Source organism: Simochromis diagramma, unplaced genomic scaffold (assembly GCF_900408965.1).
Source record: "Simochromis diagramma unplaced genomic scaffold, fSimDia1.1 OVJJ01000216.1, whole genome shotgun sequence".
Taxonomy (NCBI): domain Eukaryota; kingdom Metazoa; phylum Chordata; class Actinopteri; order Cichliformes; family Cichlidae; genus Simochromis; species Simochromis diagramma.
This window is the reverse complement of record NW_024386883.1, coordinates 15,391,118-15,418,150: the sequence shown is the minus strand read 5'-3', so window position 1 is coordinate 15,418,150 and position 27,033 is coordinate 15,391,118. Positions and strand designations below refer to the sequence as shown.

The window sequence follows — 27,033 nt, the reverse complement described above, 5'->3', positions numbered from 1 at the left end:
ACAAGCAAGTCTGGTGCTGAACAGAAATTGTCGCGCTATGCTCCTTTATTTATTGTGCATAAATAGTGAATTGTCCTGACACAATATTGTGTTTCGCTTCTGTTATTATGGTACATTGACAAAAACATATACTTTCATTCACAGGGTAAAACAGTTGTTTTGTATCACCAATCGCCCAGTGCGATTACAGCATACAATATTATTGTCACTGCTACATTTCTGTGATGCTACCAGAAATTATTTCCACTGCTAATTAATTACCGTTGAGCTCAAAGGTCCTAAACGGTTAACAAATGTGTATTTATGACGACGATTTGTGAGACTGGTAAACTTATGATACGTACGATGGTCTTTACTTTCTACACGGTGCATTTCAAGGTCCTGTACCCATCCGTCGGTAAACTGTACCTGGGCTTGTTGCAGTGACCGGAAGTTACTAAACTTCACGAGTGTATGCACTCACAAGAAGCGTATAATTATAAATATGCTACGATGAGATAGCTGACTTCATCTAACTAGCAAATGTTTTCCAGGCTACGTTGGTGATGCAGGTTTTTTTTTTTTAAATGATATTTTTAAAAAAAATATCATTTATTTATGTATGATATTTTTGTCATGCGATTTTAAAGCCGGTCCTACAAGCGCATCCAAGAATAACATGCAGCTTATCTCAGAACTGTCGGTGAAAATTATTCTTGGAGCTAGGTTTAATTGAGCTGCATTTTAAAGAGGTGCAATTTCACAATTTGTGTATATTTTCTAAGTTCACTATTTTGTCATGTGTTGAGAAAAACACAGATTTAAAAATTACATGGTCTAATATTTACATTTAGCATATAACTGCAACATGCTTTTTTTTTCGTTTTTTTTTTAAAGACTCGAAAGGACTTGAAATTCAAAATTTCAGACTTGTGACTTTACTTGGACTTTTACACCAGTGACTTGAGACTCGACTCTGACTTGCCTGACATTACTTGAGACTTGACTTGAGACTTGAGGATAAAGACTTGAGACTTACTTGAGACTTGCAAAACAATGACTTGGTCCCACCTCTGGTAATTTATACATGATTGTAAGGATATAGCTTACAAGTAAATATCAGAATGAAAGTTAATTTACAGCTGGTACTTGGATGTCTTTGATCATGCAGGGAAAATTCTCTGGCATCTAAAATCTCATGTTGCAACCACACAGGACTCTTTGGAAAATGTTATTTATTATTTCTACAACATAAGATATGTGGTCATATGGATGAAATAATTTCTGCTTCATAAACATCATCCAGAACAAACATAACTCTGTTATGATTTACAAATTAATACTAAATTCATATATTAAAAAAAGAAGAGACAAATACGAATCATTTACCAGCTACAGTACACATGGAGACACTGAAAAAAAAATCCCTACTGGATACAAAGAGTGCTTGAACTTTGTGGCACACACATGGGATGCTAACGATGAAGTAAAAGCAACATTACTCGTATTTCCTCCATGTCAGTGCTATGTTCAAGTCCAGATAGTGTTCACAGGTTTGGAGATTGTTCCTGATGTGGTTGAGGTTGACTGTGAAAATTGGCAAAGTGTAACAAATCGATCAAATCAAAGAAGAAGAAAAAAGGAACACATCTGAAACGTACAATGTTTTTTTTTTTTACATGTCATAACGTTGATTTAATAACCTTGGGACAACTGTAAGCATAAATAAGAACACTACCTACAAGTTAAATAAACAAAAAGAACCAGACGACTAATGTTATGGGGAGATGTTGCTTCAGATAGCCATAGTTAAAAGTCAGGGATGAATGAAGCATCACAGAATCTCTTGGGATTATAAAGATTTGGGTACAATAACGGCACAAATTAACCCATTAATTCAAAAATAATGCAGCATCATTTTGACTTGACCCGCAGTCAGTCCGGTGGGGTTCCAAAGGTTCAAGTAGAGTCATCATTGATATTTATTAGTCCTTTATTTATCTAAAAAAAATCTCATTGAGATTAAAAATCTCATTTCCGAGAGAGACCTGGCAAGTCTTAAGTCTACAAACTTGTGAGTTGTGTAAATATCAGATTTCTAATGTTATTAGTCTGCCTAAAAACACATTTTTGTGATGAGGTTCGTGGCATTTTCTTTTGAGCCAACACAGACGCTCTGAGGCGGAACACCTTTTCAAATTTTGAATATGCAGATAAAAAAAAGTAGCTCCAGAGAAAAGTTCTGCTCAGAAAAGGTTTGGAAACGCCCCTAACGTCATCAGAAAAATATTGTCATGACCAAACTAGAGATGCAGAGGTAAAATTTGGCAGTTTTTCTGTGAGAAATATCATTATTGTAGTATTATTGAAGGGTCTGTACCTTACAATATAAAGCAATTTGAGGTGAGAGTTGTTTATCTAAATGAACTGAAGTGAATTTAGGAAGTATATTACGATCCTTGAATTTTTCAATGGAAAACAGACGGGGAGTACTGGGAAATTTTCTTATATTGGATCATTTTTTAAATGTCTGTGAAGGTTCTCAGTCATCCAGGTCATCGTAGTTTGAGGAGCTTGGAAAGAAAAGCATCTGGAGAAACTTAAAGAAGTCCAGATGCTTTTCTTTCCAAGCTCCTTAGATCAGTTTCTAAAGAATGACTCTAAATTGTATAAATGGGAGTTTGTTCATGCCTTTAGGATTCTAGTTGAACTTTTATGCCATTTTATATTCTTAATGAATTATAATCAAGAATATGATCTATAAAGTAGAAGCAATTCAAAGATCTGCAAAATTAAAACTGTTGATTTGACACAAGAAGTGTGCACGCATAAATCTCGTGCATACCTCTCTGCGTAAATATCACCAGGTCCAACATAGCAAGATTTCTTTGAGACTTTATGGAAAAGTGACCAGGATGCTTCTTCAGATTTGAAACCGGCATGTTAAGATGGAGATTAATAGGACAGAAAATGATCTAACTGCTATTTCTTTTCTAACAGAAACACTAAAAATGACTGGCTCCAGATTTTAAATGTAGTGTTTTAAGGATCAGTTCATCGATGACGCCAAACAAGACATTTAACTGTGCTCCCCTAACACAGTCAAACAAGAACAGTTGCATTCATCACTTTCAGCCAATGTAGGACCAAGTTCCTACTTAGTGACACTTTATAAATACAGGCCCAGCTGTTTCAGTGCAGATGTTAATAGTATAAAAATCTTTTTGCACACTTCAGTCAAGACATGTGAAAAGTGGTTTCATTGAAAGTTGAACGTGTCACACTTTACAGCACAGAGAATAAACGTCACTGCTAATCACTGCAATTACACAAAGTCCAGCTTCAGGAAAAAGTCATTTAAAGGCAGCGGGTGAGTTTTAAGACAGGACCGATGTTATAGTGTGAAAACATTAGAGCGTCACAGTCAGCCATTAGCGCGTTTTTTACATTCTGCCGTGTGGGTGTTTGTGTCCGGCTTCGATCAAATGGGATCAATGACTTTCCAGCCTTCTGCTCACTTGCTGTTGCCCCGGGACGTTCGCTGTTTGGTCATCGTCGTCAGCATCTGGCTGATGTAAGAGGTCAGGAGGTCGTCCATTTTGTAGCCCTGATGGATGAGAATACATTAATGATTGCTTTGTGGGATGTGCGGCTCTTTTCACTGTATAAGGATCTATTATTATTCACACAAGATCACTGATTTGATTTTCTCATAAGTTTTCCTGTGACGTTAGAACTGTTACTTCACCCCTTTTCTCTGAGCTGTAATCAAGTTTGAAGTTAAAAAGAGAGCACAGGTAACCATGCAAAATCGTTTCAGACACCACACTCAAAAAAAACTTGATTACACATGAAATAAATGACAGATTCAAATGTGAACGCAAAGATTTTGCTTCCTGCAGAGCGTAATCTTGTTGGTGGAACACGTGATAAACGAGAGAGTCTACAGAAAAGACAGACAATTAAATCTGCTGGCACGCTGCTTTCACTGCTCAGGCTGTGCATAATCACATTAAAAGCAGCTTTGTTTGGAAAGCTAAATGCTCACACTCTTTGTTTCATGTTACAAAAACTTAAGAGCTCACCAGGGAGGTTTCACACAGCAGCTTGCTGCCTCGCACCAGGTTTCCAATGGTGATGTGAAAGTACGTGTTGCCGCTGCTCCAGTTGGAGATCTTGGTGAAAGGGTGAGTGATGAGGATGTCCTACAGGAAATTTTGATAAGCCGGATAAGAGAATAATCCAGTGCTAAACTTGACATACAAACAAATATTTGCAGGTTTAAATCAAAAACTAATTGCGAAAAAAAAGTGCTTTGAGTGCTCAGATATTTAATTCAAAGGAACAGCTGCCTCAACGTGCTTTATATTGTAAGGTAAATACAATACAATAATACAGAGAGAAACTACAGTAATAGAAAAAGGCACCAACAATCAGAAAACCCCCTATGAGCAAGGACTTGGCAACAGTGGGAAGGAAAACCTCCGTTTTAACAGGAAGAAACCTCTGGAGGAAAACAGGCTCAGGGAGGTGCATCTATCTGCTGTGACCAGTTGGGAGTGAGGGGAGGGAACAGAGTAGCAAAGCGCTCTATCAATACAGATCGATTTCAATATCAAAGATAAACGTGTTCCACCTTAGACTTGGGATCAATCAGACTGACTCCATGTTTGTTGATTGCTATCAGGAGGGTTTCTGGGTAATTAGGATCAGTTGTTTGCTGCAGAAAAAGCAAAACGGAAAAACCAAAAATGCAAAGTTTGTCACAGTGTTGTGCTGCTTTTTTAAAAGTGAAAGTAGATAAAATAGAGCAGGAAACAGTGAATGCAGAAGTTCCAAGCTTTCATAAACTAACGAGTCTCTAGCGTCTTTACCTTGACTTCGAAGAAGGCCGAACCAAACGTGGGCCACTTGTAAATGATTTTGAGGAAGGAGAGTTTGGCTTCTTCCCGAGTCTTCCCTGAGTGCTTGTTGAACAGCGACACGATGGACTGAGACACACAACAACAGGAAGATGAAACACTCATTCACTCTTTTTGCACACAGACTTGTAAGTGATTACCTGTAAAAGTAGCAAGCAGCTGTGGGATATGTTTTGGATTTTAATGTTTTCGAACTCCCAGAGAGCTCTGAAAACAGTAAAGCCTCTTTTTGGGGTTTGGGATGACGTCAGAGAGACAAGCTGACGTGCTGCTACAGATTTAAATCTCTGCATATCGCCTGGTGATTGTCTCGAGTTCTTTTTAATCAGTACAATCAGCACACAACTTTTAGTTTGTTTCAGTTTGATCATTTTAACTCATTTGAAACTTAAGTACCTACGACTGATTAAGGAACGTGTATTTAGCAGCATGGCTCAGGCCGAGACTCCTTTTTCAGGCCTCTAAAAATAACATTTTTCTGAATCCGGTGCTTCAAAGGATCCTGTAAACACATGAGGTCGGCTCTTTTGCAATAAAAGCTCCTGCATAAAACATCTGAGTCACCTAGAAGTTTTAATGTGCGATTAAAGGTTTTTGTCTCACTAGATTTCCACGACAAGTTCAATCTAACTTTAGTGTTTTTTACTTGTTGATTAAAACTTTAACTGGCTAGCATAGGAGCCAAAAAGCACCAATCACCAGACCTTATTTCTGGATTTTTGAACGAAAGCATGAAAACATCTTAAATATGTAACTAGAGAAAGAACTGTGATCACCGAGGAAAGGTTATGAATGAATGAACACCCGAGGATTAAATCCAAATCTGATGTTTTGAATTCTGCATCTGTGGCAACAAACTGAAGAGGAAATTATTTTTGAACATAGTCATCATTAGCCTGAGGCCATTCCTGCATCCAGACATTCCGTTTTTTACCATTTTTAAATCTGCGCGTGCTCACCCGCTTCCAGTCGTCGGGGGACAAATGTCTGATCTGGTCCTGGGGGACGAGCTCCTTCAGGATCTTGGAAATATTGTGGAAGTGGGATTTATCCTCCTCAAACTTCACCCTGTAGATCAGCGCTGCCAGCTGGTGCACCTCCTCCTTTGAGCACTTGTGGTAGCCACGCAGATACTTCGGCAGCTCCTGCAGAGAAAGACAACAGCTGGTAAGAAACCGATACCACACACAGATGTTCTTTTTTTGAAGCTTTGCACAGCTGGAGGGAAGATAGAGACAGAGAGCATGATTCAGAGTTTAGTCTACACCATCCATTCTACATCAGGCAAGTTTAAAATGTTTTATCTCAACATTTAATCAAGTTAGAGTAACCAGATATACTGATACTGCAGAGGGACTAACCTGGTAGTAGTGGAAGATGGAATCAGCCATGGAGTCCTTTCCAGGAAGTGTATTAGTCCACAGCTTCTTCATGAAGAACACCTGGTAGGTCAGAGAAGGCACTACACCTGCACACAGCACAAAGGTAAAAAGACAAACTGGTAAAGAAAGAAGAACCAGCGAGAAGATCAAAGATAATCTGAGCTTCAATCTGAATCTGATCTGATGGGCTTTACCATCTTTTACAAGTCTGGCTTTCTTGATCCAGTCAGTCAGGTGCCTCACAAAGTCAAAGAAGAAGTCACCGTCCGGCACGCTGATGACCTGGAAGTAAGTGAAGGATTTAATTGTGTAAAGAAGATCCATGTTGAATGGCTTCAATGGTAGGCATGATCCCTTTTTCCTCAAAAATAAAGCTATTATTCAAAGTAAAAAGTTACGACTACATGTATACTAATCACATGTACAGGCAAAGTCTGTACAGATGAAAGTAAAGCAAAAAAAAAAAAAAAGTTAAATAAAAATAATTACAAGCAAACTGAGCAGCAAAGGACAACCTATGAATACCCCCCCCCCCCCACCCAAAAAAAACAAACGAGTACTGAGAGCTGCAAAACCAGCGAGAGAAAAGCAAAATGACCTCAGACTGAAAACCACCTCAGAATGATTTCCAGAAACAAATCTACACCACTGAAGATGAAAACTTATCATGCAAACAAAAACCAAAATATAAACACAAAAGGAACCAGGAAGTCACGGACTGACAAGAAATCAATTAACTGATTACAGAGAGGTGGTAGAAGAACTTAAAAATCCAGAACCACTGAATAAGTAAATAACATGACTACAAACACACAAAAAGAATGATTAACAAATACAAAATAACACACAAATCAAACATCTGCAACAAGACCCAAAACAACCAAGAGAAGACTCACAATTACCACAAAACAGGAAGAGGGTCAAACCAGTGAAAATAGGATGCAACATAAAAACAAACTGACTCCAAATTAATGAAAAATGACTAAAAATGTTACTTTTTATGAATCTGAAACAACAAATTCTTGGTAGAGAACCAAAGGTCTACCAGAAATATGACAGCAGAGAGAGCAACAACTACAAACAGCACAACAAGAAAAGAAAAGTCATCAGCATAGAAACAGAAAATTATGGCTTTTTTGTCTAATCTGTCTATTTGCTGCCCCTGAGCTGAGCTTGTAGTGAATACGTTTGTACGATCGGGCTGCGGATGAAGGCGTCACCTTGTCAGTGATCTTGACGAAGAGACTGAAGCCCTCGGAGGATTTGAGCATCAGACGTCCGGAGATGTTGTGGCAGAAGTCTTTGGCTTTCGTGCTCGACTCCACCTCAAACACCTGTGAACACAAACATAAACTAAAGTCAAGCTATAAGCAGAATATTTAGTACATGTGCAGAAAAATGTGAACGATGCAAGTTCACTGTTTGTTTAAAGAGGTGGCACGTCTCAAATTACAGTTTTTTCCCCTTAGTGTACAAAATGCACAGTTGTAAAATACCACATAACAATGTACTTTTTGAATGTTAGTCGTAACTGACCTCGTCTGAATCGTCAGGGAAGTAAACTTTGTGGAAGATTTGCGTCGTCTTGTGCTGGATGGCCTCCACCTCCACCAGGTGAGGAGGGTACTTCCTTGATCCGTTTCTAGCACAAAGGGCAGTGAGGATGAATAATGAATAAAATATAATAAAAAAATTACTAGGGGTAAAAATTGTAATTTAAAGCAACCATTTAATCACACACTGGGGTAATATGCACTATAGTTTCTGTAACTGAGCTGTATGAACTAGCTGGAAACTAGAGGCTGCTTGCAGGTGCTTCTCAACTGAGCTAAAAAAAAAAAGTGGTGTGAGACTTAAAGCTGTAAAAAGCAGCAGTGAAGACGTTTTAACAGGCGTTAACAACAACTGTGTGCGTTTGTGTTACCGTAAGGCTTTCTGCAGCCGCTGCATGCAGTCTGGAGCCAGAGGATAGTGTTTCTTGGCTTGCAGAAACTTCTGGACGTGAGGCAGCAGGATGTTACTGGGAGGAAACAAACCAGTGCAGAGCCACAGCAGCTCCCAGCCCTTCTCCTCACTGTACCTGCACACAAACACCATGACAAGGTAAACGGTGCACAAACTGAGGGTCAGGATTTTGGCTTTGTGGCACAGGAAAGAAAGTGTCCTTTAGTGAGAAACATCTAGAAGTCAGAAATTTTCTATGCATGCTCATATTCCATCATGCTTATATCATTATTTTCTTGCTGCTACCAGGCATATTTATAAGTGTGCAGGGATTTTGTTTGTGGTGACGGTACAGCAGGTGAAAATGTTAAACACCAGTCTCTGTGTGGACAATGAATACAGTTTTGTTTGCTTGTGTGAATTTAATGAATTTCAAGTGGCAAAAAAGACTCTAAGGGTGCTGCAGAGACTGTGAAAGAACCGCTGGGGTTACCAGGAAGGTGCATGTTACAGATGTAAGAGATGCTTTGAGAGTGATCAAAGTGAACACTGAGCTAAAATATTGATTATAGAAGAAGAGATAGAAGAAAAGACTGTTTTTTTTTTCTTGGACTTACTTAATGTGATTGTCTGTTAGCTGTTTGAGAATCTGGCAGAAGATTTCGTCTTTGAGCGGCTCGGCCTTCAGGGCTCCTTCGAATATCTGATCGGTGAGCTCGTTGACAGAACGCACTCGTTTGGACGGGTAGTCGCCCATATACTTCATGACAGGTGCAAACACAGTTAAGGACCATTCACATAACGACAGGCTGGTACAGGTCAGGCAGTATGGCTGACTGGAAATAACCAAGCAGCAAACTTCCTCTCATGGCCAATTGGCTGGCTCCAAAAAACCGAGTTCATCCCTATAAACTCTCATGTTAAAATTACTAACCTACCAGCATTAAAAAGCATGTTTTCTTTGTATAGAGCAGATTCAATATTACAGTTTCAATCGCTACAAAAGCAGCTAGACCTTTGCTAGCGATGGAGCAGTCAAGACCAGCTTATGATTCCCATCAAAATCACAAACAACAGTGAGTAACTTTCATGGGGAGTTTGGTCGAGAGGTGTGACTGCAGGCTTGAATACCTGCAACATCCACTCTTACCAGTAGCAGTTTATAAAGAAACAAAATGAATATTTATCAGAACTGAACTGAGCCCTTCACAACACCTCCACTTTCTCATATGGTCCCTTGGGAAAGTTAATTACCTGCTCTGATGTAACAAAAGCACCAGAGGAAAAAAGCAAACAAGAAAGCCAAACATATGATCAATCACGCCCTCTCCTAAAGGATATCTATGAAGGCAAGGCAGGCCTCCTGGGAGAGCTCGTCGTGAGCCAGGACTTTCTTCAATAGAGGCTGTTTGAGAGGCTCGCGGGTGCAGCTCCACAGACGCTCCTTCCCTCGAGCTTTCGAGATCACCACCCTGCTCAGAGTACTCTTTGGAGGAGGCCTGAAGAACAGTGGTTAGAAGAAACTTTCACACATATTTTTTTTAACATCATTTGTACTTAAAACAGCCTCACATTAGACTTAGTTACCTGAAGTAGTCGTAGGAAAACTCCTCCAGAGTGTAGGCCTTAGATTTATCCTCTTGGTCCGAAAGGTTAATCTGGGACAAACCGATAGACTCGCGCCTCTGATCAGGAGTCATGGTGACGAGAGCCTGAGAGACAGTAAAACAGGAGGAAGATTGGATTTTTTTCACATTTGACCCTTCCAACTGGTTAATTCAGCAAAGTACATCAACATATTTCAGAGCATTTTCTAGGAAGAAAAAATGCTTTTGGCAAGTTAATTTTCCTTTTAATGAGCAGCCAATACCTGGAGTTCAACAACCACATCCCTGTCAAAACCTTCCTTTCAGAATCCATGAGTTTTTTGCTTTTAGTGTGTGGTTTAAGCACTTTTTTCTGTTACAGTATACCAAGCAGAAAACTAGTGATGTGCTTTTGATGATAATACAATGTGCAAATTCAATATTTCTGTAATATTCTTATTTTTTCAGTGTTTGGCACTTTGTAGACAGCCATTAAACACACAGCTGGCTGCACAGAGAGACTAGCATATATTTATTTTTGTGTTTTTTGTTAATTGGGAGGAAAAACTGCTAAAAAAAAAAAAGGTGGACAGCTAATAGCTAACAATTGGAGAGACAGCAGCTGCTCACATGCTGCTTTAATCAGGTTGTTTTCACACATGTGTTGAAAATGTATGTACGGTGCTGGGAGAGGCTCCAGCGCCCCCGGGGCCCTAAATTGGATAAGTGGAAGAGAATGGATGGATGGATTGAGAAAGTACCGAACATTAAAGAAGCCCCTGACACCTTCAAGCCTGGCAGAAATTTGCTGCTGCACACATGGATAATTCAAATGCCTTAGCTACAATAACCAGGTATATCTACACACTGTTGCACAGGGACATCCTGAAATCACTTACACTGGAAGAACTGGTTAGACTTCTAGTTCTGTCCTGTAAAAACAACCTGCTGGATTAAAAAAAAAACCTTCCAGCAGAATTTGGAAGACAGAGATTATTTTTCTGACTCCACTCACCACTATATCATACTGTGGTCGGGTGATAGTAGGTAGCACATAGACACAGTCAGCAGGGAAGTCCCCTCTCTGTTTGGTCCTGTCATTGACGCCGTGTGCCCAGCCAGAGTTCATCACGTGCTCTCCGTCATGTTCGTCCAAGATGATCAGATCTCCTTTAGCAAAACTCAGGAAGTTGGAATCTACCCCTACTGCCAGGGGAGATGACAAACAGATTAACCGTTCTGCTCCTAAAATCACCTTTTTATTTCTAATTCATCAGTGAATCTTACGTGGGTTCAGGCAGTCTAGCAGGCCCACCACATATTTGGATCTCTTCCTTAGACCCTCGAGGAAGGAGACCACCAGGTCGCGGATGTCCTCTGCATTGTTGGAGGTGAACGTATACTCGTCTCCTTTGATGGTGGCCAGAGTGAAGCTCTGTCCCTGGAGTTTACCCCCTCTGCAAAGTTAAACTTTGCTTTATCAATGATAGTTCAAAATATGGACAAGATGCAATTCTGACAAGCAGAAGATCCCTAAAAACTTAAAAATGCTAAAAATATATTTATTAAGTAATGCTTACAATCATTTGTATCAGCACAGAAGTGAAGAAAGTCTTGTTTGAAATTAAACGTTATGTATGTAAATATTTTTTTAACTTATTAAAGAAGTATTAAAGAATGATACCATCTCTGATTATCTTGGTTGCCTCCAAAATAGTGTGGCTTGAGAATTAGCAAAACTGAATTTAGCTAGCTAGGTTGAGGAGCAAACCCTGTTTATTCTGGCTAATGTTAGCTAAAATATAGCTTGCCTGCTAGCATGTGCTAGTATTCAGTGATTTGAGTCCCCATGACAGAACTGATTGAACACCTTGAATTTTCCACATCTTGTTTTGGGATGAAATAAAACAGATTTAATTTAGATGATGCTTGAATGTCATTTTAAACCAGATATGACAAATGAGAAACCCTTCTTATACTTCAGGCTTACATGGCTTACATGGCTATCAACTTGTCAATCACAAGCTAGACCTACTCCAATTCATACTATGACCTATTCTCCCATTTTATCTAAATGGGATGTTTACAAAATACACATCATACTCTGTTCAACCAGAGGTGAAAGCAACGATTAAGACCATGAACTCATCAGGGAAGGTTTTTCTGAGGTCATAAAGCAACACAAGAGAGCCATTAGGCTGTTTTCTTATAGACTCTATATAATCAGATTTCTTCAGCTTCAGATTTAGAAGTTGTTGTGGGAAGACGCCATTAATAACCAAGATTTTCCTGATGTTAAGACAAACAAATCGATTGTTTGTTTGTAGAGAACCTTTAAGGTCAATATAAATGCCAAGAAACCAGCAGCAATTAATTCACTTATTAACTCTGTACAACTCAAATATACTTTGTACTTTATTTTGGGGTGCCTGTCATTTGGTGCATTTGTGGCTGTTTGTCATACCTGCTGCTGGACACAGCCATGATCTCTGGGAAAGAGAGCTCGAGAAGGACCTGCTCCTGTTCATCCACAAAGTAAACGCCGGTCCAGTTCACCGCTACGATAACGTCATTCTTGGGCAGGCTAGGCCCTGTGAGCAGATGTGGTCACATCCATTAAAAAATATCCACAACCACTGATGGGAACAAAGCATTTAGTAGTTTAGAAAGAGGTACAGTGTTTTACCAACCAGAGAATTTGAAGGCCTCGTAGAAGCGTGAGAAGAGTAAAGGCCACTTTAAACGAGCAAAATCCACCACATCCTCCTTCACCTTCTGCGTGTTTACCCTCCTTTTCATTTGTACTCCCTGCACAGTGAGCTATAGTTAGATTCTCCCAGAAAACAGCACAAAATTAAGACTGGTTTTCATCACTCGACCAGAAGGTACCTTTTTATGGGCGCTGATGATGAGCTGAACCCACTTCTCCGCAGTCTTAGTGGAGGTGATTTCTCTGTCGGGGATGTAGGACGGAATGAGGCTGAGCAGACGATCCTGGAGGACCTCGGCGCCGTAATCCACAAAGTACTGCTGAGACGCCAGTTCTGCCAAGTCCTCCTCCTGCAAGACAGACACAGGGTGAAGCAATGGTCAGGAGAAAGCAAGCCCAACACCTGAAACCTGCCATCAACTCTTCTTTCAAGTAGATAAGATCATATCAGGAGAACCAGATGGGCTGATCAATATACAGTACTGTGCGAAAGTCTAGAGCTACCCCTCCATTCTGTATATTTTGTAAATACGAAGTAGTTGTCTGTTACTCTGCATTGGCCCTGCAGAAGACTGGTGCCCTATCCGGCACTGGATGACGACCCTACGATCGGATAAGAAAACTGGAAGAACAAAGAAGGATGAGTAGATCAAAAAGCTGCAAAACTAGCTCAAGCTCTTCTGTCACGGCAGCCCTCTGCATGTCCCCCATCCTCTTTGCCTTCAGTCTGGCAGCTCCATCCTTTGTCCAATATCCACTATCCCTCCTCTGTACATGTCCAGACCATCTCAGTCTTGTCTCGCTGATACACTCAAGGCCTTGTCTTATATTGTTATAACAAAATGCAAACCTTGAGGCTTTAAAGTGCAAATTCCAGAAACCAGTGGGTGATACTACTGTCGTTACAACCATACATTACATAATGGTGCTTATAAAGTGCTTTTCTACTCTATTTAAATGCTCAAAAACCTTTCTTACTACAAGACTCATTCTCCCATTCAAGTGGGTTTAATGTAATATTCACACAGTCATACTCCAGTGGATCCATATGGATCCATCAGTATCTCACCCTCTTTCACACAAAGCATGCAGAGTTGCACACAGCTCAGAGGCTCACCCTCTCACAGCGGTACTCTCCGAATTTCACCCCCCGGACGATCTGCTGATAAATGAGGTTTGTGGCAACGTAGTCCTCGGCAGGGTTGTGCCAGGGGCTGAAGATCTCCTTCCTGAAGAACAGCCTCCAGGGAGCATTCCTCTCCTGGGCGCCCTGCTCCTTTGCATATTGCTCACACTGCGAGATGGCGTCCATGACGTGATCGTTACCGCTGCCCAAAGACGACACCTGATGAACACATACTTGCAGTTAAATAACTCCATGAGATCTGAACAAACTGACTAAATGTTTTCATTTTAAAAAATATTGTTTATTTAAATTTAGTTTCAGTTAGTTCCAAGTATTAGTTTGATCATTTCACTTAAGTTTGTCTTCCGTGTTAGATTTAGGAAATTCATAATACACACTAATGTCGTGCAGACGTCCCAGATGAGCACCAAAGCACGTTTTCTGACAAACGTCTTAGTTATAGTTAACTGTTACAACCTCGCTGTCAGTAGAGCCTGTGTTTTACCTTGTCAAACAGAGCTATGTACAGCGAGAAGCCAAAGCGATCTTTCAGGTTGATTTTGTCCGCCAGTGCGTTGCACAGCTCGCTGGCTGTGGTGGCCGAGTCTGCGAGGAGTGTCTTTGTGGTGCCGTCCATGAATGTCACGGGGAGCATGATGGGCTTCTTAGACTTTGTGGCCTGGAGGGAAAAACAATGAGACTCATGTTCAGACAGGCAACAGTTAAGATGCCCTACAGCTGTGCAGCATTGTGGTGTTATAGGCTCACTTCAAAATATAAATATTACAACCTCTACCATCCAACCACCTGTAAAAAAAACAACCCCATTATTGATATTAAAGATAATTAACCTGTAGAAAACCACAAAAAGAAGAGATGAAAAAGTATAACAAAGTATAAAAAATGCAAATTTAATTTCAGTTTTTGATCAGTCATTACAGATTTTAATTTTTTGTTGAGGTCTTTAATTTGTGATGTTTGATTGTGGTTATTTTGTTTTGTAATTATTGGTTTTGTGTGGAATAAATAAACTTTTATCCTTTATTTTTGATGTCTGCCTCATTGTGGTTACTGAATAGGAGAAAGAGCGAGCTGCCTCCTGAGAAACACGAGTCAGAAACTGACAAAGAAGGTCAGAAGGTTGCTGCTACAGTCCTCTTGATCCAAACTTTGATAAGTAAAATTAAAATTAAAGAAGGACCAATGGCTTCTTCCGGATCACATGAGTTGATGTTTTAATGAGAATTTAAGAGAGAATAAATATAGTAAAGAACACTGAATTTTAATAAACTAGCTACATTTAGCTGTTTTTTGTAAAGTTTTACAGTTTACGGTAATTTGATGTAAAACATCGTCAGGCTTTCTAGATGTTTCTTCATGTATGTAATGTAACATTTTAAACACCTGAAAAACAGTATAAAAACTATCTTAAAATCATCTCCGTTTTCAAACCAAAGTATGAAAACCAGTGGAATGATATGAAAATATTTATTATAATATCACATTAAGCTCTCAGTTATTTTCAGCTAATTCTAGTTTCTAATATTTAATGCTGATATTTATTACAGTTATATAGTTATAGATGTATTTCAACAAACAGTTATTATTTAATACAGATTTTAGCTAACCTGGACACTCCCTCAGCACACAGTGAGCTTTGTAACTGTTACTCAGTGATAACAGTGATAGCATTAGCTACATGCTTTGTAAACTCCTAAAAACCACAAACAGAACAACAAACGCTGATAATCCCATCAATTTACTGTTGCAAATGCTTCCAGTTAAAAGATGAGACACTTGACAAACTGGATTCACTGGACTTGACGACACAGAGCAGAGAGATTTTTGGCACCTGCAGTTCCAACCAAGACGGCGGCTGCATCCGAGTGCGGTTGACAAACGTCCTCCTCAACCTCTCCTCGCAGTAGGGAGCGTAACCCGGAGGACCGTTTTTCAAAAATGTCCGTAGATACTGATAAAAGAGCAGAGAGAAGAGAAATATTCATCGTATTACTGACATAAAGGCCGTTTACAGCCCTGAGCAGATTAAAGGTTAAAGGTGTGACATACCAAAGACATACCAAAGGCACTGACACACTGCACACAGCATTATATTTATTCTGTTTACATAAATGAAATCAAACTCATAACTCAATTTTACTAAAATCAGTCAGGAAAAAAAGTTAATTAAAAGTTTCTAAAGCTAAACGTGATTTTCAGATGTAATATTTTGTTTTGAGTCAGACCAGAAAACTTTTGCTATGTTTTTGTTAAAAATGAATTCTTGCAATGATCAAACTGCAGATGAAATCTTTGAGATTCTCCCTTTGACTACTTTATTTTAAGCTTTTACTTTTACTTCTTTGAGGACTTAAACTGATTTTCAGCCATCAGACCTGCTGATGGTGATGGTGGAGACGGACAGACTACTGTTTACTGACTGAATGCGAGTGGATCGAGTTATAGATCTGTCCCATCTGCTCTCCTGGACTGAAATCCACTGCCGGAAAACAAAAGATTATATCTTTGTTCGTAGTGTATATGACTTTATCTTTTAGACATGTCTGCTTTGGATTAGCTGGCTGACCAACATTAGTAAAAAGGAAGAAACGTTGTTAGGTGGCTGATTAGAAACATCAGCCACATTTGAAACCCGGTCGTAAATTTCTGTTGACATGCTTATTTATTGCAGTTTACCATTATTTCTTTATTTTATGGTCAAATTTAAATCATCTGTAATATATTATTATTAAATGAATTTTCTTTTTGTTCCTGACCTTTCATGTGCAGTACAATTACATGGATGAAAATAATGGTACTGCAGGCGGCATAGGGCCGAAACAGTGAGTACCACAAAACACTTTAAACAGGCAGTGGTGGGCAAATATCAGTAACGTGAAGATACAAGTAAAAAACTGAGCGTGTAAAAGTGCAAAAATGGTGACACTGCAGTTACAATAGTGGTTATTTTTTTCCCCATTTCAGTTTTTAAATGAGTTGCAATTTTCACCAGTTAACCGTGAGGTTTTATCATCAAGTTTCCCATCAGAAATACGTTTCTTACTTTGACGAACTTCTCGGAGGGGGCGAAGCAGCCCACGCAGAGGGACAGCAGGATCCATCCGCGGGCGTGGCTGCTTTTGGACGGGTTCTGGCTGAGCTGCTTGCAGATCTGACAATAGATCTCGTCTCTGAGGCAGAGGACAACATTCAACAAACAGATCAGAGGCCTTCTTCAATACACGAGACAGTCACCACAGCTAAATCAAATTAGACCCCATTTAAAAAAAATTTCCAAAGAGGATCGTGCAGCATCTGGATGTAGGGACTGTGTCCCTGCAGTGAGGTGATCTATAGCCAAATATTCCATACAGAACATACTCCAGGTCTGCTATGCCAACAGCATAAAATGGTTTCTATTTAACACTGTGTCTTTAAATTGCTAAAGCTCAGTGAACCCGAGCTCAACAGATGCTGAGGCAGGACTCCTCTGGCAGTTTCTAAGACCCAACAAAAGATGGAGAGTGACCAGGTTTTGTGCTGAATCTGAATCATTTCTCTGTTTCCTCCAATATTAAAAATTCTTTCTGTTAATAATTTTAATTAATTTTACTTTGGTTTCCAAATTATCTTCCCTTTTTTAACTAATCATCCCATTTTGTTTAAATATTACTGTTTATAGCATTAGTTATTAATCGCCGAGTTACAGGAGATTTTCTGTTTTTGCCTTATTTGTGTTCCGTCTTTGTGAGAAATTTATTTTTCTTTTCCTTTAAGCTTCTTAAACTGTGTTGCAGCATCTCGTATGTGGGCTTCCTCTAAGTTGTGAATTAGAGTCTCTAATAGTTTACAAAACCATACAGTGGAAAGTGACTCTCTGTGAAGCAGACAGGAGGAGTATATGTCTGCAGATTATGAGACCTTTAATTTTGACTGTTCTGAACGGTTGTAGTAAATGCACAAGCCAGAATCATCTCAATAGCTTTAAATTAATAAGACATACTTTTAATAATCATGGTATGAAAGTAAACCTCTCTCCACACTAACTATTCAAGCTCCACACTCACAGGAGTAACGCTCTCCACACTTGAATTTAGCCGAAAAAGCCATCTGATTTCAACAAACCTATTCATTTCAATTCAGTGTCATCTTCAAGACAAAATCTACAATCAGAATAAATCTTGAAGTCTACAGTGAAAGTTTTTCATCAACTCCAGAGAACAAAAACATCAGTGCGTCATTTGCTTGGTCCAAAAACATCGATAAAGCATCGTCATGCTGCCGCAAGCAACATCTTCATCCCTCACTGCTGCTTCTAGGAGCAGCCTCTATTTAGTGCCGATGACACTCATGGGTCACCTGAGGGTGGGCCGCAAGATGCCGTTGCCGATGATGAAGTGAAGTTTCTCCAGGTTGGAGGTGGGTCGGTCCTCCAGCATGCTGTTTCCCTGGAGACTGTAGTCCCCTTCTGTCAGCCGCCTGGTGACCTGCCACCAGCGTTACAGAGAAAAGCATTAATTTGAAGGTTTTGAGCTTAAATTTGCAGAATCCAAGAAACGTTTGGATTTTTTTTTCAGTCTTTGGGCTATAGTGGTAAAAAACTTCCCAACAAGAAGTCTACCCCAGCTGTTGTGGTTAAGAGGTGGGGGACACCCTGGACTGGTTACTGATCCATCACAAAGCTAACGAAGAGAAAACCTAACCTAACAGGCTTGTCTTTGGATCTCTATGTTATCAAGTCAGACATTATCTATGTAGGTACAGGGAAAACATGCAAACATTACAGCAAATGTAGGATCTGTTCAAGGTGAGGCAACAGTGCAACACTGCACCGGTGTGCCACCTTCAGTTTCCCGGTGTCCAAGTGTCCCAGTGCTTGAAAAAAACCCAAACAGTTATGCCTATAACTTCTGTTCCCCGAAGGAAAGGAATGAGGTACAACACAAATAAGATGGGATATCACACCTGTGCATGTCCTGGCTGAAGAAATCTCTATTAGCAGCTTTAAGGCAGATGACCTGTGATGACATGCACACAGGCTCATCTGCACATATAGCCCATCATCACAATGATCCCTCAGTTCGATAGCAGTCTTCACCAAGCCAAGTTGGGGCGGGGCATAGCGGGGCAATCTTGTGTTGTACCCCGTTCCTCTCCTTCAGGGAGCAGAAGTTAGAGGCATAACTGTTCATTCCCTTTCAGTTGATTGACTCGGTAGAACGCATATAATATGGGACACATATACACACCCCATAGAACAGCCACCAAACTGGAGTCACCACTGACGGTACTGACTACACCGCCATTTTTGTCCAGGTTCTCCCATTTCTTTTGTTTAAGTTAACACTCTTTTAAGGTTTGGTTTTATACTGTTATCACGTCACCCTATGATTAAAAGTGGAAAACATGGGACATGTGAAATAAACTATTTACTTAGATCAGCTGAAAAGAAGTGATGTTGTTTCTCACCTCCTCAGTGATCTTGGACTTCCTCTTCAGAGTGAGTGACACGAGTTTATGCCTGACGCTGTTCCTCTTCTGGCTGTCTATGGAGCTGTTCTGTAGGTACAAACAGGAGATGACATTTTGGAGGCTCTGACCTGACAATCTGTAACGACTCATACAATCCCCAGCATCCTCTCACCTCTCCCTCCACCTGCAGCTCCTGCAGCTCTCGCTTGTAGGTCCTCTTGCCGAGGGTTTCATAGATCTTTGTCATGACGGGGATCTTCTCGCTGCCGTCATTGATGACCATCGGGCATTTGGGTTCCGGGAGGTCGCCCATGAACCTCAACACAGTGATCCATACAGCTAAAGCCGCCTGGAGGACAGGTCAAATATGGCAAATAAGAAAAACTTTTTTTGAAATCACCTGATTTTTCATTATACATGTTAGAGTGATTTCAAAATTATTCTACAGCATTATCTCTGATTTATAAAAATAAATAAAAAATCACCAGCTTTGAGACTCTTTTTCTGTAGGTTACAGCCTATATTGTAGCACCACTAGCAGTCAAGAGTAAAGCATTGTAAACATTTTAGTAGGCCAGTGTTCGAAGCCCAGAGGATTTTAATTGATCCTTCACATGTCTGAACTCTGACTTTCTGCTAACGAGGAGTTACAAGGTCCCTTTGTGTAGGTGTGACTGTTTTGCCGTCTCAGTAAGAACTTTCTAAGATGATTGGATTGTGTTATGTGTTATAATAAGAAAATTAACAATTTATTCATACCAAAACTAAACTGAAAAACCAACATTTTTGGTGATATGGTTGTTTTCTCTTCTTTTTCCAGAAAAAGGACAAAAAGAGTGACAGTTTAACTTGGTTTTTTCGCCCAAAACATATTCGTAATCGGCTCAGCAGCCGGTACGTGTGTAAATCTGCTGAGCCCATTAACACATAATACGAATAACTTAAATAGATGATCGGGGGCTGTAAAAGGCTTTGGGATTGAGATCGAAAGTCAGCCTCACCAGCTGGTCTCCTTCGTCCTCGTGGAAAAGCAGAGGTTGTTTCAGTGGCCGTCTGATGTAGGTGTGGGTGGAGACACCCTGGAAGTAGGTGGCTGCAAACTTGGAGAATTTATACTCTGACAAATCCTCCTCTTCCTCGTCAGGTAACGGGGGAGCCTCGCTCAAAACCTCCTCTTCAGCTTCCTCACCACAAGGCGTGTTTTCCAAATCCTGAGAAACAAAACGATATGTGAGAGAAATTTCTAGGAGACAAAAAACAGAAGAGCTGAAAGGAGAGTGAAACATTTAAATCAGCCAAAGACCAGAGACCAAAACACTGAACACTGTTCTCGGTGAGGACCAAACAAACCATCCACTTCCTACATCTAAATAGTACTAAAACCCTCAGTGTAGACTAGGACCATGGCATCACTAAGTCTGAGGTGGAACCTGGTGGTGTCGGCTGGACAGAAACAGAATGTCTCAGAGGTTTACTATTGGACTCCGGGAACTGCCTGCATACTTTTGCCACATGAGCCGGAGCATTTCCGTGGACCAGGAGGAACCCAGGACCCACTACACCAGCATAGGGTCTGACATGGGTCCAAGGATTACATCCTGATACCAAACAGCAGTCAGGGTCCTGTTGCCTAGCCTGTAGAGGTCTGTGCATCCCTCTGTGGATATGCCTTACCAGACCACCATTGAGCCACTGTCATTTGTGAATGATGTTGCAGGCAACATGATCGGACCTTTTCACGTCTGTCACATGTGCTCAAAGTGAATCTCATCTGTGAAACGCGCGGGGTGCCAGTGTTGGTCCTGCCAATTTTGGCTTTCTATGGCAAATGTCAGTCAGGCGCTATGATGCCAGGCAGTCAGCACAGGGCCCAATAAAGGAAGTCAGCTCTCAGACCACTCTTATAAAGTTTTTTCAGATTTTTTTGGTCAGGCATTCAATTCAATTCAGTTTTATTTATACAGCGCCAAATCACAACAACAGTCGCCTCAAGGTGCTTTATATTGTAAGGTAGACCCTACAATAATACATACAGAGAAAAAACCCAACAATCATATGACCCCCTATGAACAAGCACTTTGGCGACAGTGGGAAGGAAAAACTCCCTTTTAACAGGAAGAAACCTCCGGCAGAACCAGGCTCAGGGAGGGGCGGGGCCATTTGTCGCGAATGGTTGGGGAGAGAGAAGGAAGACGGGATAGAAGACATGCTGTGGAAGAGAGACAGAGATTAAAAACAAGCGTGATTCAATGCAGAGAGGTGACTGAAGAGTGAGAAAGGTGACTGAAGAAGAAAAACTCAATGCATCATGGGAATCTCCCAGCAGTCTACACCTATTGCAGCGTACCTAAGGGACGATTGAGGGTCACCTGGTCCAACCCTAACTATATGGTTTAGCAAAAAGGAAAGTTTTAAGCCTAATCTTGAAAGTAGAGATAGTGTCTGTCTCCTGAATCCAAACTGGAAGCTGGTTCCACAGAAGAGGGGCCTGAAAACTGAAGGCTCTCCCTCCCATTCTACTTTTAAATACTCTAGGAACAACAAGTAGGCCTGCAGTGCAAGAGCGAAGTGCTCTAATGGGGTGATATGGTACTACAAGGTCATTAAGATAAGATGATTATTTAAGACCTTGTATGTGAGGAGCAGGATTTTGAATTCAATTCTGGATTTAACAGGGAGGCAATGAAGGGAAGCCAATAGAGCAGAAATATGTTCTCTCTTTCTAGTCCCCATCAGTACTCTTGCTGCAGCATTTTGGATGAACTGAAGGCTTTTCAGGGAGTTTTTAGCACATCCTGATAATAATGAATGACAGTAGTAGCCTAGAAGTAATAATGTGTGAACACATTCACACCAGTGGCCTGCGGGAGGTCATTTTGTGGCTCTGGCAGTGCTCATTCTGTTCCTCCTCGCACAAAGGAGCAGATACTGGTCCACTGATGGGTTAAGAGCCTTCTATGGCCCTGTCCAGCTCTCCTCAAGTAATCGCCTGTCTCCATGTTCTTGACATTGAGATAGGAGACACAGCACACCTCTTGGCAATGACATGTATTGATATTCCATTCTGAAGGAGTTGAAGTATTCATGCAACCTCTGTAGGGCCAAGGATATTATCTTTACATTATTTCCATCATAAATGCATGCAGGGGTATGCACAGATTACCAGAAATTAAGGAAATTACATATTTGACATTTCCTGGAAAAAAAACCCAAGAACCCCGTGTGTCCCCCTCAAAAACCGGAGGGGGGAATCCTAGCTAATGGATGATTTAATCAGACATCTTTTCTGGACTACAAAACCCACATATACATACTTCAAAACCAGCTGGTGCCTGTCCATCCTGGTTGGGCAGCGGCCCGGAGTTCCCCAAGAAACCAAACATACGGTCAACCATGTCCGAGTGGTCGACTGGCTGCTCCTTCTCCCTCTCCATCTGCTCCAGCAGCTCCTTCTTCCTCCTCGACTCCTCCTTTTCCTCCCGCTCCCTGTCCTCTTGCTGCTGTGCCAGCTGGATGAGCCGCTCCTGGTGTTTCCTTTCAGCCTCAGCCTTCGCCCGCCGAACTGTCATCTGGTTTCGCAGCTGCTCCTCCTCAGCCAGGCGCTGGCGCTCAGCTTCCAGTCGATGCTGCAGCTGTAGAGGGAGGTGAGAGGAGGAACAGAGGGACAAGAGTTCACAGAGGAAGATGGAGGATTATGCTTACATTTTCTCTGTTATCTTATTGTTTGTCTTGCTCTCTATTAACTGTTAGTCAAAACTAGAGTAGACACTAATCTAACAAATCATTACCATTAGATAATAGTCGACAAAGATTATGAATATTGTTTAAAGCTGAACACGACATGAAGTATGAGCTATTCACAGAAGAATAAATCTAAACTTCTACACACTAACATAACCAACAATGAATAAAAACAGTGCAGAGGTCAACACTGTAACACTCTGACACATGAACACGTTTAACACGATAACACGCAGCAGCAGCCGCCTCTGGTCTGTCACCCGCTCTGCTGCGGTGCTCCTAGAGACCTCACGCTCTTCGCTTGAACTGCAGACATGTTCGAGAATATTACAGTTCCCTGAACGTTCAATTTAATAAGAAAATGAGATTAAGCAAACATTTACAAAATACAATATTTTATTTAACAGTCTTCAGGGGGAAAAAATCATATAAAAATAGCAGTTTTTACCCTGAAAAAGTTGAAAAGCTAACAAACATTTCCATAGTTTACAAAAGCTGTTTTCACACATAAATTCTGGACAATTTCCTGAGACTCAGGTCAGGATATTACCCACATTTATGCTCTCAAAGATGTAGCACACAGGGGAAAACAGTCTGCACCGAGCAACTGGAAATACTCTGAGAACCAGCATGTCAGCACTGGCAGGTTAAAGACTGACCTGACTACATGGGACATTTGCATTCTCACATGTGAATCCATCAAATCGTGTTTATCACAGCTCAGAGCTGCAGTGCATGTATGAAAACAGCTTTACAGACTTTTACATAAAATCGCTGTAACATAATGTGTTAAAAATAGTTTTATGGTGACATAATTTAGGCCAACAGAGTTTAATACAGAAAGAATAAATATAAGAATATATAAAGACAAGTGAAACAAAACTTTGCAAAAGATCTAAAAAATTATTTAAACTCACACTAACAAATCCTGGCTCAGAATGGGCCTTTGAGCCGTGACTACCCTAAACCCAATGAAGGCCAGCAGAGTCAACTCATTTGACCCAACCAATCACATGATGTGAGGGTGGCTTGGTAACTTCCAGGACCACCACCAAGATGACAACCCCACTCAGAGTTAAATACCCAGGACTAATATTTTCATCTTATGTCTGACCACATGATAAACCAAACTGTCCAACCTTTATTCCAAGACGGCTGGACGCTGTGTAAAATGTAAATAAAAACAGAATCCAATGATTTCTAAATGTCATAATCCCATATTTTATTCACAATAAAACACAAAACAAATCAAATGTTTAAACTGAGACATTTTACTGTTTAATGAAAAATATTAGGCAATTTTTAATTTGATGGGACCAACATGTCTCAAAAAACTTGGAAAGAGGGGAAAAAAAAGGCTGAAAAGTAAGTGGCAATAAAAAGAAACATATAGAGGAAAATCTTTACAACTAATCAGCTTATTTGGCAACAGGTCAGTAACATGATTGGGTATAAAAAGAGCTTCTTAGAGAGGCAGAGTTTATTGGGAGTAATGATAGGCAGATGTTCTCTAAAAATTGCATTTCAAAATAAAGTTCCTCAACGTAAAATTGCCAAGACTTTGAATATCTCATCTTTAATGCACATTATATCATCAAAAGACTGAGAAAAATCTAGAGAAATCTCTGCGCAAGGGACAAGGCTAAAAATCAATAATATGCCCATGATCTTTGGGTCCTCAGGCACCACTGCATTAAAAATATGTATGAGTCTGTCATGGAAATATCTGCATGATCTCAGGAACACTTTCAATAAGTTGGGGTTTTACATTATAACTGAATAAATTACATCCTTACCAAGCATATTTAAAAAAAAAAACACATACACACACATTAAACATTTTCATTGGAATGACAGGGATTTCCTTTTGAATCCAAAAAAGAAATAAAAAATAACTTACAGTGGTGGGGTGGTTGCTTTTTTAAATAAAGCCTGACATGACTGATACAAAAATCAAAAGGTAAGATTCAATTATGGATTATTTTGCTACTTCATTGAATCATTTTGCTCATTGTAGCAAATAAAATGATTGGTGATTAGAGGCCTCTTATTTATCAAAGGATGAAATCAAAGGATTTTTCTCACGGCACACTGACGTTTATATCAACTCCCTAATTCTTTAGTGGCTGTTGTCGCAATTAAGTTATTCACATAATTGCTATTCTCATGAAAATGTGAAGCCAGAGCCACCAGAGCAGCTTAACATAAAGAAATAGTTTTTTTCTGAAGGCAACAAAATCAAAAAGTGTTATTTTAAAAATTATTTTAGCATTAAATAAGATAAATGGCACTAATAAGCGAGTTATATGTTTCTGACTGAGATTCATTTGGATATTGTTAGTACAGACTGTATACAAAATGCTGATCAGCCACAGTGTTGATAACCACTGCTTACTAAATAGGACTCTTAATGTGATCTTAAGTTACAAAATTGACATTATTAAACAAGGCATAAAACTAGTGACTGAGGCCATAAACTCATCAAAAAGGGTTTAATGAGATCATAAATCAAAAGAGGCTATGAGGTTTTTGCAAACACAGGACCCCCTGCTCTGGTCATTACAAAAAAAATATGGAGGTTTAAGGCACTTCTGCATTGGCTTCACTTTTTGGAGCTGGTAGCTATGTAGATCTATAGTCTGTAACTTTTGAACAGAAGCTACAGGTGAACCCTTTTTTTCCACTTATTATGCTAAGCTAAGCTAACTGGGTAGACTTGAAAATGATATCGTCTGTCTCTTCATCAAAGTAACAAACTTGTGTTCAGTTGCATCTAGCACAGATAAAATATAATAAAGACGCCATATTATCTTTCACCTCCATCTGTCAGTCTGGCCTCAGGACCAGTGTTCTCGTCTTCCTGACCCGCCTACAACATGATTTAGGTAGCAGTAGTAAATGTAGTAACTATTTACCTCTGCCCTGAGCCTCTGGCAGAGGCGTCTGGCTATCATGCCCCTGGTGTAGGCCTGGATGGTCAACACGGCACGAAGACGCCGCCAAAATGCCTGCCGGATGAGGAAACCGCGGCAACGGGCTTGGATGAGAGTCACGCGAAGGCGAGTCGTCCGGTAGCTTCGGTAGTACTTCCTCGACCTGTAGACGGCCTGGAGACGCAAGAAGCCGGACTGCATCTGAAGGAGGGGAACGCGTTTGACAGGTCAGGGATTATTGTTATGTATTTAATTTGTTTTTTGTTGGTGTTGTAATTGTTTATATTGGACACCGTGTGCTGAGGCTCGCACATGAGTACATCTTGGGGAAAGAATGTTTTCATATGTGTTTAACATTTGCAAGAAGCAAGATTGTAAAAATGACCAGGCTCAATTTTATGCAACTTGGAATAAAATAAAGAAAGAGCTACCACTGCACTCTGTCTCGTTTTAATCTGGTTTAAGAAGACCTTGCAAATTTGAAAACAAAAAACGGAGAGAACAGATGAAAATTGGGAGAAACAAATACATACTGAGGCTTTCAGAATATTTCAGTGCATAAAAAACTACAGAAAAACAGGCTGTTGATGTAGACGACTCACAATTTGGTAATTCTTTCTGCACCGGTAACCCCTCCAGACCTTCTGAATAACAGTCACAGCACCCTTCAGTCTGAGGAAGTTTGTCCTTGGAGGAGTGACAGAAGGAAACAAACTAGATTTCAAACCTTTATCTTTGTAGGTTAAGACAGAAATCTCTTTTCATTACTCCTTTGCTTCACGCTGTGGTAAACCAAAGATATGTATATATGCTGGACCTAATTTTACACTTTAAGGAAGAAGAGAGCATTATTCCAATGAGCTACAAACACTTTTGATATTTGGGAATCGCCTACAAGTCGCTTACCTCTCTTTAAGCCCACGCACAGCCTTCTGGATAAGGATGACCTTGTCGGTGATGGCGTTGTCCCTCTCTATCTCCAGCTGCATGTCGTGGTGATCCTGAAAGGAGACAAAGTGGCAAATAAAGAAAAGAAAAATTATTAAATTATAATATGCAACAAAAAGGCACAGTAGAGCTCTTTTGCCAAAACTATGTTTAATAACTTAAATAAAACACTTGAAATTAGCTTTATAGGAGCTTGTGTTTTTTGCCTTGGGGACCCATACTGAGACAATTCGTCTAGAGGGAACAAACTTGAGCTATTAAAGTAAAAATGTTCTTGGTCATCAAAGTTT

General features: G+C 40.2%; 1 protein-coding gene across 3 annotated transcripts in view; it reads right to left on the bottom strand.

Annotated features, from left to right (window-relative positions):
* Window positions 1-2,618: 2,618 nt before the first annotated feature.
* Window positions 2,619-27,033, bottom strand: part of myo7ab (myosin VIIAb) — a 50,158-nt gene continuing 25,743 nt past the window's right edge. For all 3 annotated transcript variants that reach the window (XM_040032455.1, XM_040032454.1, XM_040032456.1), the window contains 30 exons: window positions 26,702-26,796; window positions 26,398-26,482; window positions 25,778-25,996; window positions 22,436-22,753; window positions 20,123-20,332; window positions 19,294-19,470; window positions 19,119-19,208; window positions 18,009-18,136; window positions 16,714-16,840; window positions 15,502-15,621; window positions 14,155-14,328; window positions 13,641-13,868; window positions 12,703-12,873; window positions 12,504-12,621; window positions 12,278-12,404; window positions 11,101-11,270; window positions 10,829-11,019; window positions 9,815-9,939; window positions 9,569-9,726; window positions 8,845-8,998; window positions 8,208-8,363; window positions 7,820-7,925; window positions 7,504-7,617; window positions 6,478-6,565; window positions 6,263-6,369; window positions 5,861-6,046; window positions 4,854-4,970; window positions 4,616-4,699; window positions 4,065-4,184; window positions 2,619-3,586 (listed from right to left, as the gene is read on the bottom strand). In XM_040032455.1, coding sequence (XP_039888389.1) covers window positions 3,494-3,586; window positions 4,065-4,184; window positions 4,616-4,699; window positions 4,854-4,970; window positions 5,861-6,046; window positions 6,263-6,369; window positions 6,478-6,565; window positions 7,504-7,617; window positions 7,820-7,925; window positions 8,208-8,363; window positions 8,845-8,998; window positions 9,569-9,726; window positions 9,815-9,939; window positions 10,829-11,019; window positions 11,101-11,270; window positions 12,278-12,404; window positions 12,504-12,621; window positions 12,703-12,873; window positions 13,641-13,868; window positions 14,155-14,328; window positions 15,502-15,621; window positions 16,714-16,840; window positions 18,009-18,136; window positions 19,119-19,208; window positions 19,294-19,470; window positions 20,123-20,332; window positions 22,436-22,753; window positions 25,778-25,996; window positions 26,398-26,482; window positions 26,702-26,796 — 4,356 coding nt within the window. In that variant the 3' untranslated portion in view covers window positions 2,619-3,493. The remainder of the gene's footprint in view (window positions 3,587-4,064; window positions 4,185-4,615; window positions 4,700-4,853; window positions 4,971-5,860; window positions 6,047-6,262; window positions 6,370-6,477; window positions 6,566-7,503; window positions 7,618-7,819; window positions 7,926-8,207; window positions 8,364-8,844; window positions 8,999-9,568; window positions 9,727-9,814; window positions 9,940-10,828; window positions 11,020-11,100; window positions 11,271-12,277; window positions 12,405-12,503; window positions 12,622-12,702; window positions 12,874-13,640; window positions 13,869-14,154; window positions 14,329-15,501; window positions 15,622-16,713; window positions 16,841-18,008; window positions 18,137-19,118; window positions 19,209-19,293; window positions 19,471-20,122; window positions 20,333-22,435; window positions 22,754-25,777; window positions 25,997-26,397; window positions 26,483-26,701; window positions 26,797-27,033) is intronic.